Source organism: Polypterus senegalus, chromosome 15 (genome assembly GCF_016835505.1).
Source record: "Polypterus senegalus isolate Bchr_013 chromosome 15, ASM1683550v1, whole genome shotgun sequence".
Classification (NCBI taxonomy): Eukaryota; Metazoa; Chordata; class Cladistia; order Polypteriformes; family Polypteridae; genus Polypterus; species Polypterus senegalus.
In genome coordinates, this window is record NC_053168.1 from 97,222,781 (window position 1) to 97,243,774 (window position 20,994).

Genomic DNA, 20,994 nt, shown 5'->3' on the forward strand with positions numbered 1-20,994 from the left:
AGCCTCCCAGACACTCTTCAGAGAGGTGTATTGTTTTTCTCCCCCGTAAATCTAGCGTTTAAGAAGTGCCCACAAGTTCTCGATAGGGTTTAGGTCAGATGAGGAAGGGGGGTCATGTCATTATTCCTTCATCTTTAAGGCCTTTACTGGCTGGCCACGCAGTGGAGAACTTCGATACAAGTGATGGAGCATTGGCCTGCATAAAAATCATGGTCTTTTCCTGTATCACTGTTTGAAGAAAGTGTCTTCGAAAAACTGGCAGTAGGTTTGGGAGTTGATTTTGAGTTCATCTTCAATGCAAAAAGGTCCAACTAGCTCATCTTTAAAAATACCAGCTCATACCAGTACCCCACCTCCACGTTGGAGTGGAGCTCTGTGCCATTACTGATCCACAGGTCCATCCATCTGGTCCATCAAGAGTCACTCTCATCTCATCGGTCCATAAAACCTTTGAAAAAAATCTGTCTTCAGATATTTCTTGGCCCAGTTTTGACGTTTCAACTTATGTTTCTTGTTCAGTGGTGGTTGGGTTTCAGCCCTCCTTACCTTGGCCATGTCTTTGAGCACTGAACACCTTGTACTTCTGGGCACTCCAGGTAGGTTGCAGCTCTGGAATATGAAAGTACTGGAGGATAATGGGTTCCTGGTAGCTTCACGTTTGATTCTTCTCAAATCTTTGGCAGCTAATTTGCGTCTTTTGTTCTCAACACGTTTCTTCCGACCCTGTTGACTATTTGCAACAAAATGTTTGATGGTTCTGTGATCACACACCAATATCTTAGCAATTCCAAAAGTGCTGCATCCCTCTGAAAGACTTTTTACAATTTTTGACTTTTCAGAGTCAGTTAAATCTCTTTTTTGGCCCATTTTGCCTGAGGAAAACTAGCTGCCTAATAATTCTGCACACCTTGATATAGGGTGTTGATCTCCTTAGGCCACACCCTCCCTCATTCCACAAATACACATCACCTGACGTGCTTAAATCCAATAAGCATTCAAGTTAATACAGCTTGGAGTTGGAATATACGCATTAAAAATGATGATATGGTCAAAATACTCACTTGCCTAATAATTGTGCACACAGTGTAGTACTGAGGCTTGTTGACTGCAGCACTGGATGAATGGAACATAAAAATACAAATAGCCACTGTGACTGATAACTCCGCTAATATAACGTATGTGGTACAGCTTATGGAGATACTTCACATTGGATGCGTTGTGCACACATTCACTTTGGGATCATAGGCTCCTCTGAAAATTCCAACAATTGCCCACTTACTAAGCTGGGTGAGGTGCACTGCAAATATTTTCCACCGAAACACTACAGATACAATAGTCACATGCTAAAAGAGAAGCAATGTCTATTACACTGGCCAACACAAAAACGTGTGCCTAATGTGGTCACACAAAGAAATGGTGCATTGGAGATGCTACAAAGCCTTTTGGAATAAAAGCCAACATCTCAGCAGCTCTGCATACTAGTATAGGCAGAGAGATTGCTCCTGGTGTTACTGGCATGAAGAATGCTTGCCTGCAACACATCTGCTACAGGCCCCCTGTCGCTTTTATTGTAATGACTTGTGATTGTCACATAGGAATCAGTTGCCTTAGATGTCCAGCTGTTGCAAGTTGGGGCTATTCTCTCTGCTGACCTGAGAGACATGGCAATACATGGCATAAAAAGTAACTCCTGTTCTTAAGCTTCTACCTTGGTTTCCAGTTAAGTTTAGAATCAACATGAACAATTTCTAAAATATAAAGTTTTTTAAGGCTTTGACGTTATTATTATTTAAAATGGCTCTGGCATGGTTGTGGTGATATGATAAGGTCAAGCCAATGGACTATGATCCTGTTTGTGCCACTAGAATCCAAAACTAATGACAGCCAAAAAGACATAAAAGGCACAATAAGCAGCATGGTAACAGAGGTATACAGCTTGTTTACTTGATGAACTTCAGCTCTGTGCATCACTCTCTGTCAATAAAACAACCAGGTGGCAAATACATAAATGGAAACACTAATGTAAATCTTTTGTAACCATTACCAATTGACGCATTGTACGTATTATCATAATGGAAATATATTTTAAAAAGAATTAACATGGAGAACTAAGTGCAAAGATTAGATGCAGCAAAAGAGAGTGAGCGCAACCAAAGACAGAAAATTACCAGCCAAGATCAGACCATTTAATTGTTCCTATTTAAAGTATTATTGCACTGTATAAGATCTTTATTGCTTAATACCGCACACTTAAGACTACAGTCATACTTGTCTGTAACTGCTCTGTCATGGATACTATAAGAGGTCCACACATATAAAATATGACAGAGTGATTCAGGTTAGAGAGTCTGAAAAATGTGTACACATAGGGTTTAGAGGTGCCTTGGTGGACTGAAGACAAAATACAAGGTGTTACTTATGGTAAGAGGGCCAACTACTTTTAGGAAAGACAGTAAGAGGAGGATACTGTTATGAAATATTTGCAGCATATATGATTAAAATCAAAAGAACAGTTATATCAGGGTTAATCTCCTGAGTGTTACATTATTTATCAAAAAAACATATAATAAGTTGCATTGGTTGGCTTGAAATATTACATTTTTATCAAATCTCTTTCTAATGTCAAATGTGCAAAACACTAAAAGTACATATTCAGAGGTGTACAAAGTATAATAAAAATACAGTGGTACCTCGGTATACGTCCTTAATCCGTTCTATGGCTTTGGACATATACCAAACAGGACGTATATCAAACAAATTTTTCCCATAAGCAATGATGGAAAAATGATTAATCCGTTCCCATGAAAAAAATCCTATTTCTATTGGCATATTATACATTGATGGGGTTGTATAAAATTTAAACACTGCTTAATACTAAATACATAAATACAAAAGCAATTAGATGAAATAAATGAAAATTTAACCTCACTTTACTTTTTAATAATGTCTTTGTTTTTCACAATCGTAGATACCGTCGTTCTCGGCATATGGTATGCAGCAGCCATGTCCCAGATACGCATGCCACCTTCATACGTTTCAACAATAGATTCAAATTTCCGTGAAAAAACACATTTGTTGATTCAGTTCATCTGGGCATAGTTCTTTTCCAGGGAGATACGCTATATCACTCATCCAAGGGACTTTCTCAGTCTCGTGCAAAACACTAAAAGTACATATTCAGAGGTATAAAAAGTATAATAAAAGACTGAGACTGAGGAAATCACTTGGATGAGTGATGTAACGTATGTCCCTGGAAAGGAACTATGCCCAGATGAACTACATCAACTTTCTAGAATTTCCTTACCTGGATTATTGAGCATGCATCGAGACGTATGTATGTGTGGTCTGAGGCTTCTATGAAAATGTGCGAAGCTTTTAGCCAAGTTTAGTTTTGATACATCTCGATTTCAGCATGGAAATGGGCATATACATTTTGTACACATGCACCATTTATACATAAAGCCCAAGGTCTGCACTCTAAAACACATATATACCCACTCAATAAACTAATGAATGATGTACATATAACTGAAAGTTGGATAGAAAGGCACAACTTTATATGTTTATATGACAAAAGTTTAAAAACCTACTTGATAGTATAAATTTTAAAGTATATTCCTAATTAATAAATTAATGTATTTTATAGCAGGTTGGATAATGGATGGATGGATTATGTTTTAATATAATGCAGCAATAAATTAAAATGCTCACCAATATGTGCATGCTCAGAAATAGCACTCCTTAGTTCCTTCACACTGGTCAACTTGATGATGCGTCGCCTTGGTACAGATGCAGCTGTTAAATCAGTTTTCAAATCCACATCAGATTCTGTTCTGGGTCGTTTTCTAAAATAAAATGAACAGGAGGTGTTTGACATCAGTACTACAATCTTATCTAGAAACTTCCTAAGCATTTCTTAATGCTGCTAGGCTGTTCCAGAAGTTTACACACTAATATTACACTCCTGTGACAAAACATGTGCTTTGTTTGCACTAGCAACATCAAAAAGCATTAAAATTTCAATCAGTTCACTTTTTCTCTCACATATCCTTTAATTATACATTGAAATCATGAATTAAGTGAGATATGTCAGTAGTGCTGGGTGGTAAAATTCTGAAAACATTCTGAAAACTTGAAAATCAGTAAAATTCAAGAAGTTTTAAAGGAAATGTTAAATGTACACAGTTTAGGTGCCACTTCTCAAAAATAAATCTTATCTGCTTATTAATATTTTCAATTGTAACTTTTTTATTCAGATTATTATGACAGATACTCTTTAGAAACAGAAATAGGAATATGAAACTATATTGTGATAATTATCGAAATTGATCGATATGGAAAAATATATTGTGATAATATTTTTGTCCATATTGCCCAGCTCCATATGTAGACAAACTAAACTTTATGATCTGCAATACCTCCCAATTGAGATATGTGGTAAAGCAACTCAAAACCAGTTTTAATTGTCCCAGCACTATAAAAGACACTTGATTCTTTTGGCATAAGTCTATAGCAGTCCTAAAAACAGCATGCCAGGCATGGGTTTTACGTACTGTAAAAAAAATGCAACAAACTGAGAATCAGTTCTTTCTATGCAAATGGATGCTGGTTTAAGATCTCCACAGACTGTTGCCATTAATTGTCACTAGTTCTTCAGGTCCCTAATTTCCACTGTCTTTCATTTTTTAAAAACACACTCTTTAGACTAAGGTGTGCACTGCTTCAATCAATTAGAATTCTGCAGCATTACATCTCACATCATGAAGACCTTTGAGATACTGGAGTGAAGGATGTAATTATTTTTCTGCCCAAAAAGGCTTATTCTCAACCTGAACAAAGCCTGCAATACTATGAGGATTATGATTTTTGATTTCTGTGATGCCTTCAATACAATCCAGCTATTTCTGTTAAAGAGTAAACTTAGAGATATGCAAGTGGACGAGCCTATGGTGTCCTGGACTATCTGTAAGACAGATGGCATGATCATTGTCTGTGTAGAGTTTTCATGTTCTCCCCAGATTTTAAGGGTTTTCTTTAGGTATTCTTGTTTTCCTCCTGCATACCCAAAGATGTTCTGATAACGTTAACTGATTAGCAACTAGCCAATTGAGTGTGTGAGTGTGGGTGTGTGTATATACATGAGTGGGCACTGTGATGGACTACTTCTTTGTCTGGAAATGTTTTCTGCCTTGCATCTGGGGCTGCTAGAATAGCCTGATGTTACCCCAATATTCCCCCAGTACCCTTGAATTGAACAACTGAATTAAATGTGTTGGAAAATATTATAAAGCGTGATGGAAAATATTATAAAGCACAATTACCTGTGATAAATAGGAAACAAAGACAGTACTATGATAATCCAGACAGCCTAGGTCATTTTAAAAGGCACAGCTAGTAGTGCTGACATCTCACAATGTGTAATGCATTTACTATAGAATTGACGCTTTCTGCTGTATTTATGTCAGTTTCCTCACACAGTCATATTAATTAGAATTTCTAAGTTAGACCACTGTGACTGTGCACTTTGATCCTGCCTTATGTCCAATATTGCCAAGGCAGGATTGTTTATGATAGAAGGAAATAAAAAGGAAAAGATGATCCTGCATTGTGTCGGCAAAAATATTTAATTTTGCAATTGTAGTGGCTCAGTCCTTCCTAAGTCTGCCCTGAACAACTGAGTATTTTCACAATTTATATTGGTTGAGCATGGCTTCTCATTTTTGGTGCACTCAACAGCAGACACAGTCTCTTGTTTGGACAAATTTGAGAAAGGCACTTGTTTCTGAAGCTTTATTGTTGATTAGTGTCCTTTTATAAATCTAATAAAACTTTTTGCACAATTTCACAACAATATATGCAAAATGATGCACTTATACAGTATTTGAAACAGAAAAGTACAACAGTGGCTAGTGAGGCTCCTAGAATCTTCTAGCGCACATACCTAGGTGGTGTTGTTTCAGATAACAATTTTGTAGATTCTCCGGCCTCTCCATCTTGAAGGAAATCATCAAGATCCTTATTTGCTGGAGCCAGAACCTCAGAGTCATTTAGCTCCTCATACATACTTTGGTTATCAGAGTTCAGTGGGGCTGCACAGCTGCTCTCACTTGCATCAAATTCTGGAGACTTCTGATGAACTTGGTTACTTGTCTGAAGAAAAGCATCAAGCTTCTGCATTCGAAAATCTGTGCGCACCATTTGATGTGCATAGACTTTATCTGCAGAAGTTGTAGTTGTTCCTGCTTGTTTGAGGGTTTCACCAGAGGAGATTGCAGGACCAGGAAGTAGGGTCTAAAATAGAAAGGAAAGCAGGAATCAAGCTTTTACTTACTGCACTAGTGAAACTTGGCAATAGATTAACAAAAAGATTTTACCACATTCATTCAAAGTAGGTCTTGAAGAAAAAGAAAGGGATCTTGGCTAAACCCTGAGTTTAATCCAGTTTCTTTTGTTTATTAATGTTGCTCATTACACTTTTAAAATCTCCTTTTTTAATTTTTGTTATTGAATTGTATTGCTAAATTTAATTGGTGCTGCTAAAAAGATTATAATGTGCAATACTGATAAGATTTATTGAATTACTGCAGTAAAATAGTACTAGGGTGTTGTACCGTGTTAGCCATTATGAATGTAGAGAAAAGCCAAGCAAAATGACACCTTTTATTGGCTAACTAAAAAGATTACAATATGAAAGCTTTCGAGGCAACTCGGAGAAAGGGCCTGAGTTGCCTCGAAAGCTTGCATATTGTAATATTTTTAGTTAGCCAATAAAAGGTGTCATTTTGCTTGGCTTTTCTCTGCAGTAAAATAAAAACACAAAAAAATATTTGCCCCATCACAGATAATCTCTAATATCCTTCTTTGTGAAACAACTGAAATGTGAATTTCAAATACTCTACATGTTATTTACCAAATGAAGTACAGTGGTTAGTACTACTGTCTAATGAATACAGTTGTCTTGGGTTTGCATACCGAACCTGGTTGATGTCTGTATGCAGTTTGCACATTCTTCCTATGTCTGCATGTGTTTTTCACCCACAACCCAAAAATGTGGAGGGTAGGTTAACTGGTGACTCTAATTTGACCCCAGTGTCAATGTGTGTCATACAACACATTGGTTCTTTGTCAAAGGCTGTTTTGTACCTTTCAACCAGTGCTGCTGGAACTGGCTCCACCTGTCTGCAATCTTGAATTTGATTAAATGTATTAGAGAATGTACATATAAGTGTATGTATATATATTTAAAAAAAACAAACAACATCAGTATATATCCAATGAGACTGCTATGGAAAAATAACAGAACAGTCATCTTAATATGATGTTTGTTACAAAGTTTTTGTTACCTCAGTGGCTTAAATATAGGTAGGAGAAATCAGGGCTTAAAGGTTGATTATAAACCTCACCAGAAAATTAAATGAGTGTGACATCATTTACATGCACCTGTAAACTGAAATGACTTCATATTTGTCATTCAAAAAAAAAAAAAAGACAACAGTTTTAAGTGAGCATGACAAAGAAATTGTGCTATACAATTAATGTGTAAAAGAAAAACGAGACTAAAGTTTTAACAGTACTTCGGGACAATGCATAAATTGACGAAACATTGATTTCTTAATTTGGTCTTGAATTTCAAGGTCAGGTAGGATTAAATATCACATTACCTTTGCTGCACATAAAAAAAGAGAAAAAAAGGAGTACAATTTAAAATGGCCAAGCACAAAAAATATCTGCAAACATCACTTCATAGTTGCACTGGAGGGTAAAGACCTACATACACACTGTTCGACTATAAAGAGGATAAGAGCCATTTGGAATTTTCTAGATTGCTGCAAAAACCTCTGAAAATCTGCACCTAAGTGATAATAAGAAAGATGGTCTACTAAAATTGCAAATAAAACACTAACAGGTCTATAAAGACATTCAAAGTTTGAAGAAAATAAGAAATATTAGTACCATAACTGTATATTACAACTGTGAAAAATATTTCAGGGAGAAACGAGATGCTGAATTGCACCGCTTCAGGGTCTCACTTTTACTTTCTAAAAACAGCTTAAGAGCTGAGACACTGAATAACAAACCAGAAAGCTGACAATGTTCTTTTCAGAAATAGTCAAATAAATCAATTTTCAAAGAACATCATGCAGGAAACAAAGTACATCAGGGTTAAAGATGAAGAAATAAGAAGTAGAGAAAAACACCAATACCAGACAGCACCTTCACCACATAATTACCTATACAATTTCACAGGTTTGTCTTTTTAGATATGCAGTAAATACAGTACATGAAATAGTACAACTGCTAAAATCTTTAACTACACATGCAGATAAAAGAGGCTCATTTGTTCACTCGCTCTCTATTGCCCAATAATAATGCTTGTTACGGTAAACAACCAACACATTATAATGAACTCGTTCAGAGGGATGGTCATCAATTTCTTTTAAATAAATGTTTTGAACACACTCTGCAAAGGGGTGTGTGTGTGTATATATATTTTTTTTTTTCAACAGATCTATTGGAGAGCGGCAAGTGGACTCTGTTGAGTAGACAATAGATTTGTATGCTTACCCTAAACATGGATTAGAAAGACAGCTAAAAAGTACTGAATCATCCTATAGACCAGGGAAAGTTACTAGGAAAGTTAGACACTTTAAAATTCAGAACTTATCACATGATCCAAGTACTCCACCTTTTAGGTGAGACTAAAGGAAATTCTTTCTTCTATATTAGCAATATATATACGAGTATGCATATTTATGAAGTTGTACAATCATATATTAAAACAAACAAATAAATGATTTGCTTCACAGACACTCATATGCAATTAAAGTACTACTACTCGGCTGAAAAAAGTTTTAAAGCACTTTCAACAGATATATAAACAAAGACTACTCCAATTTGTGGAGTTATACTATAATATATAAATGCAGCAAAACTGCAGATGTAAATTAGCATTATGCTCTTTTGAAGGTGTCTGACATGCTACATTACACTCGAAAAGAAAAAAAAAAAAAAGTTTTGTGAATTTTTAATTACTTTATGTACTCCTTGTACACTCAACTCTAGAATGCTTTGCAAGTCACAATCACTTTTTCTATCACTATCACATTTTCTGAATCTTCTCCACATGACACAAGGTCGTGGAGAGCCAAAGCTTATCCTGACAGCACTGGGCACAAGACAAGAAAAAAATTATTACAAAAACAACTTCCCAATTCCAGTCATCATTACCAGATTAAATAATTCAAGTATAACCTTTTGAATTTTAATAAGTGATTTTTTTAAGGGAAAACACAAAGCACATTCACTTATTATTAATTTACATATCTGCAGATATACAAGTGACTAAACTCAATCTAAAAGAAAGTTTAATTTCTAAAAAAAGTAATATCAGCACCTAAACTATTGTGACAGAGTTATGCTTTCCCCATGAAGCTGCAAAGGACATTACAAACTGCCTACCTTCTAAACCGAGCTGAAAATGATAAACTATAGGCACAGAATAAGCACATTGAGGGAAAGACCAGTACTTTCCACCATAACCAAAGTTCTTTATTAGAACCCAAAGAAATTAAAAACAGGTCACACAGCACTGAACATTTCTTTTAGTATTATAAAACTGCTAATCTGTGCTAAGATAAATAGAAATTTTAAATAACTAGTAAAAAGCCAATGAAAGAAAGGTCTATTTTCCCGTGTTTAATTCTCAATATGTAACAAGATAAAGAAAAACTGTGTCAGGCAAAATTCTAGTTTTTATAAGCTTATACAAGGTTATACCTGACTTGGGAACAAACATGCCTTGAACAACAGTTTAGCCCTCTCTCACTTATATCGATTACAGCAAAGGTAAGCTGACTGTAACAACACATTAAAATTTCAAAAGAGCAACACAATAAACAATACATTGTAAAATTAGTCATCTTTTCTGTGTTATTTTTGTCTGTATGATGTCCTGCCTTTTATTTTATATATAAGAATTTATCATATTTCTATAATGCTAATGTTGATAAAAACATTATAATGTATTTCTCCCAGCAGATGTGCTTCATTTACCTTACAAAATACAGTGATATTTTCATAACAAAAATGAGAACTAGAACTAAAAATATTGTTTTTCATTTTACAAGAACTGAAATTAAGACAAACAGAGAAACTAAAACTAAATAAAAATAAAAATTAGTGATATGTGAACGAACTAAAACGAGAACGAAAATTGAGTAAAAAGGAAAAAAACAGCAATCATATTTTCATTCAATCCGGTTCAATCATGCAGAGGGATTTTTTGTAGGTCGCCCTACAATTACGCCCTTCAGTTATGTTTACTATGCAGTGATCTTGTACCTTGGGCTTACTGTAGTCACATGGCGCAACTTCTGTAAAGGACCGTTGCTTGCTTGTTGAGCACATTTGATCTGTCAGGTGTGGAACGGGACCCGGACACAGACTGACGGACATTGTAGTTCACCCAACACAAGTTTATTATTTACAGTACGGTTAAGTGCACAAACCCAGTGCCTCCAGCACTGATCCCCCAAAGTCCAGGCCTTTCAGTCCTTTGTGCCTCCCTTTTTGGCCGCCTCCAGTCCTCTCTCCAGCTCCGTCCTTCTTCCACCCGACTCCCGCTCTCGAATGAAGGGAGGCGGCCCCTTTTATTATCACCCGGATGTGCTCCAGGTAGGTTCCGGCAATCACCCGCTGACACGCCCCTGTGTGGCGGATGTGCCGACTGCATCCCCGGAAGCACTCCAGGTTTCCCTGCTCTTCTTCCCCCCAGCACTTCCTGGTGTTGCGGAAGTGCTGAGGTCCAGGGATCCAAAGGCACCGGGGCGCCACCTGGCGGTGGCCACGGGCCCCTACAGGGTTGGGCTTCCAAGCCCCCTACCCGAGGCCACCAACAAAACCAGGGCGGTTGCCCCCTCGTGGTCGGGAGGAGGCACCAGCCCTCCTCCAGTCCCCTCGGGCATCCCGGCCGGGTGCCACCCCCAGCCGCCTATGACAGTGCTCCACTGCCAGCGAAGACCCGTCCGTCAGAGCGATACATCCCAAGAGGGCAGCACGTCCCCGGAGTGGGTCCTACTCCGTACCCAGGGCCCACCACGGCACCCTGGGACGCACCACTTCGGCTCCCCTTCCAAGGCCTTTTCACCCCCAGTCCCCACCAGCTGGGGCACCATCCGGTCACCGGTGGAGAATCCTCCCACGGAGCAGCCCGTTCTAGGAGGGCAGGTCCCCAACAGGGCAGGTCCAACGGCTCGTCGGGGCTTCAGTCCTGTGAATACACAAAAGGGAGGGCCAGAAGCGCTGCCTGGACACCCGCACCGGGCGTCCCTCCGATCTCTACACCTGCAGCGCTCCCCCCTCCCATTGGCAGCCCCCGACTTGCCTGTTCGGTGCCTCCACCATGGGTTCCATGCCCGTCCGTTCTTCGTTGTCGGGACTGCTCTCGCAGGCGGCTCCTCCACACGCCCAGGATTCTCCCTCTGCCTCCACATAGGACAGCTCTTCAGCGGACGTGCGCACCCAGCGACACATCCGTTCCTGTCGGAGGAACCGGCATACACCCCTTGACTCCTCCTTCCTCCCTGTGTGGCGGAAAAGCCGGCTGCATCCCCGAAAGCACTCCGGGTGTCCTTGCTCTTCTTCCCCCCAGCACTTCCTGGTGTGGCGGAAATGCTGAGGTCCAGGGCTCCAAAGGCACTGGGGTGCCGCCTGGCGGTGGCCATGGGCCCCTACAGGGTTGGGCTTCCAAGCCCCCTACCCGAGGCCACCAACAAAACCAGGGCGGTCGCCCCCTCGTGGTCGGGAGGAGGCACCAGCCCTCCTCCGGTCCCACTGGGCGTCCCGGCTGGGCTCGACCCACAGCCGCCTGTGACACAGGTTAATGCAGTTAAGCACATGTGGTTGTTGATGGCGACTTTTGCACAGATGCTTGCGGGTAGAAAGCGAGAAAGTAATGTGTGGAAATGCTTTAATTACAGTACAGATGATAATAAAAGTAAATGTGGCATGCAAGAAGAAGAAAACAGTCTCAGAGTTTCAGTGCAGGACCAGCTGGATCGGTACTTTGTGGAAGTCCAGCACTTTTCTGGCACCAGGACTGCACTTCAGTACTGGAACATGCGGTTAGGGGAAGCTGGTGAGGCTCTTCATTAAAAGTAAAAAAAAAATAATAATGATAATATAAAATACATTTGTCTACTGGCCTGTGCTGTAAATTTGTTTTCTGTATGATACCAATAATTGTGATCATTTTTATAGTTAAAATCACTGAATTTGCGCATTTCTAGTTCAAATACTGGGGAGAAACAACAAGCCTCACCTCACCTCGGACTGCACTGTCCCTCACATACTGGGTTGATGCATGCAAATGGCGAGTGCCTGTTGCTGTCTCTCTGTATGTCGCCAATATAATGTTTGCAGACATGTTTATTATACACCCTGACTTTCCACAGTCTGGCTAATATCTTTAATGAATGTGTGTGACATATCTAGTCTTGCTGATAGGACATAAAACCGCTGTGAAAAGGCACAAGGTGAGGCAGACAGTACCGTGGCACACTGAAAGGGGGCAGATGTGATCCCAACAGTTGTTTGTTGCTGCTGTTCTTCTACGCAGAGGCTCTGGGCGTCAATAAGTTAGCAATATCAGAAAGTCAAGTGCACTGCAGCAGTCAGTTTATTTTTAATTTTTTATTCCGACTGACTGTCAAAATGTAAGATTCAGACTTTTAAAACTAAAGCAAAATAAGGACTTTTACAAGAAAATGACAGATTTTCGTGGAGAAGGATAGGAGCATTGACTTCATTTACAAATGACTGTAAAAATTTTATAAAAAACTGAATCAGACTAAGAAAAAAAAATCCAATATTTAAAAACTAAATTTTGACCTTAAATAAAATATTCTTTTGTTTTTCTTGTTTTCCATTTGTTGAATAGTCTGTATTAAAATTGATTAAAGCATCAGAATTAAAAGCTTTTAAAAACAACTAAATATTTAAATTAAGGTCAAAATTGAAATGTTTTTTGTACACCACTCTATGCTTTCATTTGTATTGAATGAGTATGAATTGTGAAATTGCAACAGCAAATTTAGAACACATGGAGGGTGCAGAGCAAATGCGCTCTCTCTCTTACCACTATAAATGTAATGTTCTTTCTTAGCCAAATATGTACCTTACCTATGTGTGTGTAAAGAATGCTGATGATATATGCAACATAACCAGTAGTCAATGTGTATGGTGCCAATTGAATAGTGAATAAGCTACTCTTTAATAGGTTCATATATTTGTAAATCTGATTCTGAAGGAGTCAGTGCCTGACTAGCCATGAACCTCACCACACATCATTGCTTCAGTACTGGTAGCAGAAATCGTCAACATACAGTCTGCTGGTGCCAGTGGCCGAGGACCTTGTCTGTTCACCTGCATTACAGGTGCTCGTCAAGTGAATATTTTCACTATGTGGCTATCTGTGCAGTGGACGTCGCTGCAACATGAACAAATCTCTCGAAACGCGTGCTTGTTTAAAACTTAACAGTAATGTGCTTTCACACACTGGTTTCTTTTGATCTTGCTGACTACACTCATTAGGCCATTTCATCTGTTTGATCATTGATAGTCAAGCTGTGTTTAACAGCATTATGAACTACGAGTGTATTTTGTTGACTGAAACATAACTTGCATTGAAATATGTGTAGGCCAGCATTTGTGGTCTTGCAAAAGAAAAAGAAAAAAAAAAAAAACTAAAATTGTACTAATATTATGTAAAAAGGCCAGAAACAAATAAAATAAAAACAAAAATTTTAAACACAGAACTAAATAAAAATTAAATTTGTTGACTCCACTGAAAACTACAACAAAATAAAAATTTTATAAAATAAAATAAAAACTAAAACTACAATTAATATCAAACTGAAATAACACTGGGTGACACACCCTGGCAACAACACTGAAGTCCTTTTTCAGTGCAGTGTGTACAACCTAGCATTAGATTTTTTAAGTAATTCTACATTCATATTGCAGCTCAAATCAATTTTTTTCACTAATACAATGACATGATCTTTTTAGAGAAGTGTGATCAGCAAAAAATAGCACAGAATCACAACTTTTCAGAAAGGACTTATACACTACATTTATAGCTGATATTTTGTAGCCAAAACCTTAAAATCTTGCTTCCACCATTCCTGATTCCTCTCATGTCCACATGTTTTTGCTTACAGTTAGAGCAGTGATAACAACACTCAAGGCAACAACTTTCAGATTTTCATTTTCTGTTTCTCTTCCTTGCCATCATATGCTGATGAATTTACAGACCTCTGGCACTGAAACAATGTCAAGTAAAGCAGCAACCAGAATCTGCCTATTTGGTTGCATTTGCCTAACAAAATTGTTTAAATGAATTTTGTGCATGTGGAGCACATTCAGGTAGGTATCTGTATACACTAATATCAGAATTTATTATTCTCATAGATAATTTGAAACGCTAGACAAAAATGCATCAGATATAATGCAAAAATAAAACAGTCACTTTTTTTATTTTCAACAATAGCATTCAAAAAACATTAAATGTGGGAATAGCATTGAATATGGTAGTAATGAATTTACTATAGAACCACAATTTTGTATCACATTTACCTTAATATTTGTTGATCTTTAGGGATTCCAAATTTGAATGCACCATCAGCAAAAAAAAAAACAAAATACTAAAATTCCTATCAGTTTCAGTGCTAAGGAAGATAGGTAGCATAAAACAAGCCCAAGAATATGCAGATTACTTAATATTTTGTGAAGTAATTAAACAAATTGAGTTATTGTAATTCTTTAAAAAAATGTTTCACAAACATAAATTATATCTTTTATGGAAATGATCTGGACATTTGTAAGCATAATGTCATTTCAAGATATGAATCAATGTGTGAGAACAAAAAAAAAGGACAATTAAAAATTAAAAAAAAGCCAGATAATTCTGATGCAGGGGAACACAAGAAACTACAGCAAAAGATCAAAAAAAGCATTTGAAACGTCAAAAGAGAAACCAAAATAAAAATTGCTAGAGAAGCCAAAACAAAGAGTACACAATGTTTTCAGTACTATTCAAGTAAAAATATGATGAAAAGAATTTAAGAAACCTTAGAGACACAAATGGAGAAATCTTTGAAAATGAGAAGGGAACAGAAAACTAACTGAACAAATATTTCACCCAAGTATTTACAGTATAAAGACGAAACAAGTGGAATGCCTCATGCAGAAACAAACTCAGAGTTCAGAGATTTTAAAATAGAGTCAGATGTACTTGAAAGCCCTCAATACACTGAAGACTAATAAAACCCTGGGAGCTGATGGGATCTTGCCAGTTGTATTCAAAGAAATGAAAGATGTAATCCATAAACTCTTATTAGGAGTTTTTAACAGTCACTTCAGAAAGGAGAAGTGCCTGGAAAGTTGCAAACTTTCAAGGACTGGAAAGCTGTAAAAAAAATATGGAAACTATAATATGAAACAAATTAGAATATTACCTAAATGAAAATAATTCTACATACAGCCAGCATAGGTTTATGGGAGGAAGGGTTTTTGGATTTGGAATAGATTTCAACTGGAATAGTTGAACAAAAACAAAGCATACAACATAATTTATGTTGAAAATTTGATACAGTCTGTGAGAAACGGCCGGTAAAACAGCCCAGCTGGGATGCCTCTGAAATGGAAGGATGGGGGAGGGCAGCTACTTTTGGACACTGCCTCCCCCAAAATGTTAGATGGTAGCTGCCTTGAAGTGTAGCGGTGCCCCGGATTCCCACAGGTCATCCTGGGACTTGGAGTTTGGTTTCTCTACTCTGTAGGGTGCCGTGGGTGCTGCTAGTGGATGCTATGAAACAACCTGGTGGTCATGCTTCCCTTAAAGCCCAGAAATACCAAGAAGTCATGAGGACGGAATTCCAAAGTACTTCTGCATTTATTAAAGACCTGGAATTCTCCATGTGACCTGAAAGTCCTGGCTAGTCATGTGGTAGGCAGAACAGAAGCACCTCTGGATCAAGGACTATATAAAGGACTGCTGGAAACCCAGCAAGTGAGCCAGTCGGGTAGAGGTGTACAAAGCCTGCTGGTAGGTGTGGAACAGAAAGAAAAAGAGAATACTGTATTGTGCTTATTGTGTTTACTTGCTTGTTTATTGGTGGCTATAGTGCTTGAAGTGCATGGTATAAAAAGAAAAGAAAATCTTCTTGGTGCATTTAACCTGTATTTTGCATGTCTGTCTGTTGGGTTTAAGGGGAAACAGTGACCCCTAGCATCCACAAGTCCAACACCAAAAATTAACTCTGAAAATAGAAGCTGAAGGCATCAAAGGTGACTTACAAAACTGGATCTCTAATTGGGTAACCAGCAGGAGACAAATAGTACAGATAAGAGGGGAATGCTCCACAAGCAGCAAGGTTATCAGTGTCAGGAGTTTGTCCTGTTACTTTTTCTGATTTATACAGTGCATCCGGAAAGTATTCACAGCGCATCACTTTTTCCATATTTTGCTATGTTACTGCCTTATTCCAAAAAGGATTAAATTCATTTTTTCCTCAGAATTCTACACACAACACCCCATAATGACAATGTGAAAAAAATTTACTTGAGATTTTTGCAAATTTATTAAAAATAAAAAAAATTGAGAAAGCACATGTACATAAGTATTCACAGCCTTTGCCATTAAGCATCAAAATTGAGCTCAGATGCATCCTGTTTCCCCTGATCAACCTTGAGATGTTTCTGCAGCTTAATTGGAGTCCACCTGTGGTAAATTCAGTTGATTAGACATGATTTGGAAAGGCACACACCCGTCTATATAAGGTCCCACAGTTGACAGTTTATGCCAGAGCACAAACCAAGCATGAAGTCAAAGGAATTGTCTGTAGACATCCGAGACAGGATTGTCTTGAGGCACAGTTCTGGGGAAGGTTACAGAAAAAGTTCTGCTGCTTTGAAGGTCCCAATGAGCACAGTGGCCTCCATAATCCGTAAGTGGAAGAAGTTCGAAACCTCCAGGACTCTTCCTAGAGCTGGCCAGCCATCTAAACTGAGCAATCGGGGGGAGAAGGGCCTTAGTCAGGGAGGTGACCAAGAACCCGAGGTTGGAGGAAACCAGGCACCGCTCATCACCAGGCCAATACCATCCCTACAGTGAAGCATGGTGGTGGCAGCATCATGCTGTGGGGATGGTTTTCAGTGGCAGGAACTGGGAGACTAGTCAGGGAAAGAGAGAAAGATGACTGAAGCAATGTACAGAGACATCCTGGATGAAAACCTGCTCCAGAGCGCTCTTGTCCTCAGACTGGGGCGACAGTTCATCTTTCAGCAGGACAGCGACCCTAAGCACACAGCCAAGATATCAAAGGAGTGGCTTCAGGACAACTCTGTGAATGTCCTTGAGTGGCCCAGCCAGAGCCCAGACTTGAATTCGATTGAACATTTCTGGAGAGACCTTAAAATGGCTGTGCACCGACGCTTCCCATCCAACCTGATGGAGCTTGAGAGGTGCTGCAAAGAGGAATGGGCGAAACTGGCCAAGGACAGGTGTGCCAAGTTTGTGGCATCATGTTCAAAAAGACTTGAGGCTGTAATTGCTGCCAAAGGTGCATCAACAAAGTATTGAGCAAAGGCTATGAATACTTATGTACATGTGATTTCTCAGTTTTTTTATTTTTATTAAATTTGCAAAAACCTCAAGTAAACTTTTTTCACGTTGTCATTATGGGGTGTTATTTGTAGAATTCTGAAGAAAAAAATGAATTTAATCAATTTTGGAATAAGGCTGTAATAACAAAATATGGAAAAAGTGATGTGCTGTGAATACTTTCCAGATGCACTGTACAAATGACAATGATTCTGATATAGTTAGAAATCTTGTCAAATTCACAGATGACACTAAAATTGGAATTTAAATTTAAATAGAATTCAAAATGATCTGGAACACATTCAGAACTGGGTGAACACCTGAAAAATGTAGTTTAATGTAAAAAAGTGCAAAGTGCTACACTTTGGGCAAAAGGATTAGTCAAATTACATTGCTTACAAATTGACTAATCAATGCACATAAGCAATTCAAAAGAAAGATAAAATTTTAGGTTATATATTAAGAACTGCTGAACTTAAGCCAAGGAACATTATACCCAAACTATATAACGCAGTCATAAGATTGCATCTGGAGTATTGTGTGAAGTTCTGGACAAGGAAGACATAGCAGAAGCTGAAGCTGTACAGAGATGCATCCCAGGACTTAAGAACATGTCCTACTTTGACAGACTCAAAGAATTAAACCTGTTTAGTCTCTAGCACAGGATACTGCGTGGGGACCTAATCCAGGTATTTAAAATCCTCAAAGGTATTGATAAAGTAGATCCAGCAAAATTCTGTCAGTTTAAGGATGAATCATGCATTTGAGGACATAAGTGGAAATTAAGTTGAAGTCCACTTAAAACTGAAAGCCAGAAAGCACTTCTTTATGCAATCAGTTGTGGGACTCTGGAACAAACTACCGAGACAGGAAACTGAAGCAGAAACCTTGAGAACTTTTAAGAATAATGTGTAAGAGATATTGGGACAGCTTAGCTATTAGCTAAAACAAATAGGCTAGATGGACTGAATGGTCTCCTCTCGTTTGTCAAATTTGGTTTGGATTGTCAATGTCTAATGTTTCTAACAAGCCACTTAAGGACAAAATTTCAATAAAATTACAAAAATACAAGCTATTATTGAAAATAAATGTAACTTAAAAAATAAAGACTGTATAAATCGATAAACCTACACTGGATTATTATAATATTTTTCTGCTCAATAAAGTAAATACCAACACAATACTATAAGCAAATCACATCTTCAAAGGCAACAAATGTTTAAGGAACATTATTTTGCAGTTTCCAATACACGTGATCTCCACATTTGAAAATAAACCAACACAACAATATACAGAAGTAAACTTGGGACACAAATTAAATGGAAATTAAACAATAAACTAGCATTTTTCATTTATGCACCATATACCTGTGTGAAATAAGTACGTGAAGCATTGGAGCCAAGAAGCCTTTCTTCAATACGCTTCTGCACAATCTCTATAATACTGTCCTCATGGAGGAAGTGGACTTCATGCTTTGTTGGATGGACATTCACATCCACATTACTAGGAGCAATCTCCAGGCTGCCAAAAGAGAAAGACGTTAAAGCGATAGAAGAAAAATCAGACCAGAAGGTTAAGCAGGGCAAAGGTGAATACTACCAAGGAACAAATCAGAAGAAACCTTTGGGAAACTGTGTGATTCTTATTCACCTGAGGTAGAGGAAGGGATGTGAATTTTTAGGTAAGTAAGCGGCATAAATAGTCTCAATAACTTTTTTCAGTGCATTAGACTCCACCAGTCGATCTGAAAAATAAAGAAAGATTAAAAAAAAAAAAAACTTCTGTAATAGAATGTTAAGACGTGCAATACAGACATGGTTCAATATAAACCTTATCTTTGCTGCATAAATAATAATCCAGGCAGGGTGGTAACATCTGCTAACCCCACCCACAAAAAAGACAACAAAAGGCTAAAAGTTACACACAAACCACCTACTGTCAAGTTAAATTATGGCTTACAGCAAGGAACAGATGAATATAAACTCTTCTGAAACTAGATGTAGCACCCGCTATGAAAGAATTCATGATACAAAGGTTCACTATACTCTGCTCTAGTAAAGGCAAAGATACAGACCTTGTTCATATTTCTTAAATAATTATGACAATCATTGCAATAAGCTGCTATTTTAGCCTTCCCATTCTGTTTCTTTCTCAATCTTATTTTCTGATTTAAACTATTTAGACTTTGAAATGAAAGCTCAGAATGTATGCCTCATCACCAATAACAAACAACATTCAAACTCTGTTATATTAAAAATGACCTTGCAATGTAGTATGCTATCTATTGCCAAGATGGGTTTGAATAGTGGGGTGAAATAGCCTGCCATTTTTCTGTAGACTCCATTTTCTAAGTGGATACTACAAATTTAATTTTTTTGGAATCTGTTAAAATAGAAGCTTTGGTTTTCTCTTCTGTTTGTTGGCTTGTCTTTGTATATTATTTTTGTATTTTAACATTTACTTACAGTATTTATAAAGTCGTAAAAAATGTTTTGTGTAAAAATCCTATTTAGATATATTTAAATGTATAGACTACACCTTAGTCTGCCCTGTTTAGGATTAGTTTAACTTTCACATCCAGAAGTGCTTTTATAGCATTTTGGGAATTGTCAGAGATATAGAGTTTCAATACACTGTGTTCAAGACCTCAGTGAAGGTGGCAGCAAGTTGTGGCAAGATAGTTGTTGGTACTGTGATGGGGGCAACCCCAGGACCCATTCATTCGGGCAGCTGTAAAGCTGAAAACAAGATGCCTTCTATGTCTCCAGATTTGACAGAGAGGTACAGGCATGTCAAAAACACTACCACAGCCGATGTCATGGCCAAAGTTAAAGCTTGTATCTAAGTAGGAAATTTGGAAGGAATGGATTTCACAAGGGTTGTTTATAACACAAGTGGGGAAATAGTGTAAACAACCGGTCATATCATTGAGAGGTGAAAGGAGGATGTTGAGGATCTTTTAAACCAGTGGAATATGTCATCTTCCAAGGGGGCTATGCCAGATCCTTATGTCACTGTGATGATCAGAAAGGTCTATATTGGTAACCCTTAGGTCATGCCGTATTAATTTTGGAGAAAAGTGAGAAAACTGCCTAAGGATTGCAAACTGGAATGGTGAACACAACTGATAAAAAGAAGGACAAGTGTTTCAATTACTGAGAGATCACACTCCTCAGCTTCACTAGAAATGTTTACGCCAGGGAAAAGAAACTAAGGCTCTGACTAATAGCTGAACTTCAGGTCTAGCAGGAACAATGAAAATTTAAACCTGGCCAAGAACTATTTATGCCTTGACAGATCACATGAATTTTTCAGTCCTGTCAACATTGGCT

At 38.0% G+C, this 20,994-nt stretch overlaps 1 protein-coding gene across 2 annotated transcripts in view; it reads right to left on the reverse strand.

Moving 5' to 3' along the window:
- Positions 1-20,994, reverse strand: part of mlh1 (mutL homolog 1, colon cancer, nonpolyposis type 2 (E. coli)) — a 110,981-nt gene that overhangs the window by 10,613 nt on the left and 79,374 nt on the right. For both annotated transcript variants that reach the window (XM_039736442.1, XM_039736441.1), the window contains 4 exons: positions 19,313-19,406; positions 19,030-19,183; positions 5,942-6,291; positions 3,712-3,845 (listed from right to left, as the gene is read on the reverse strand). In XM_039736442.1, coding sequence (XP_039592376.1) covers positions 3,712-3,845; positions 5,942-6,291; positions 19,030-19,183; positions 19,313-19,406 — 732 coding nt within the window. The remainder of the gene's footprint in view (positions 1-3,711; positions 3,846-5,941; positions 6,292-19,029; positions 19,184-19,312; positions 19,407-20,994) is intronic.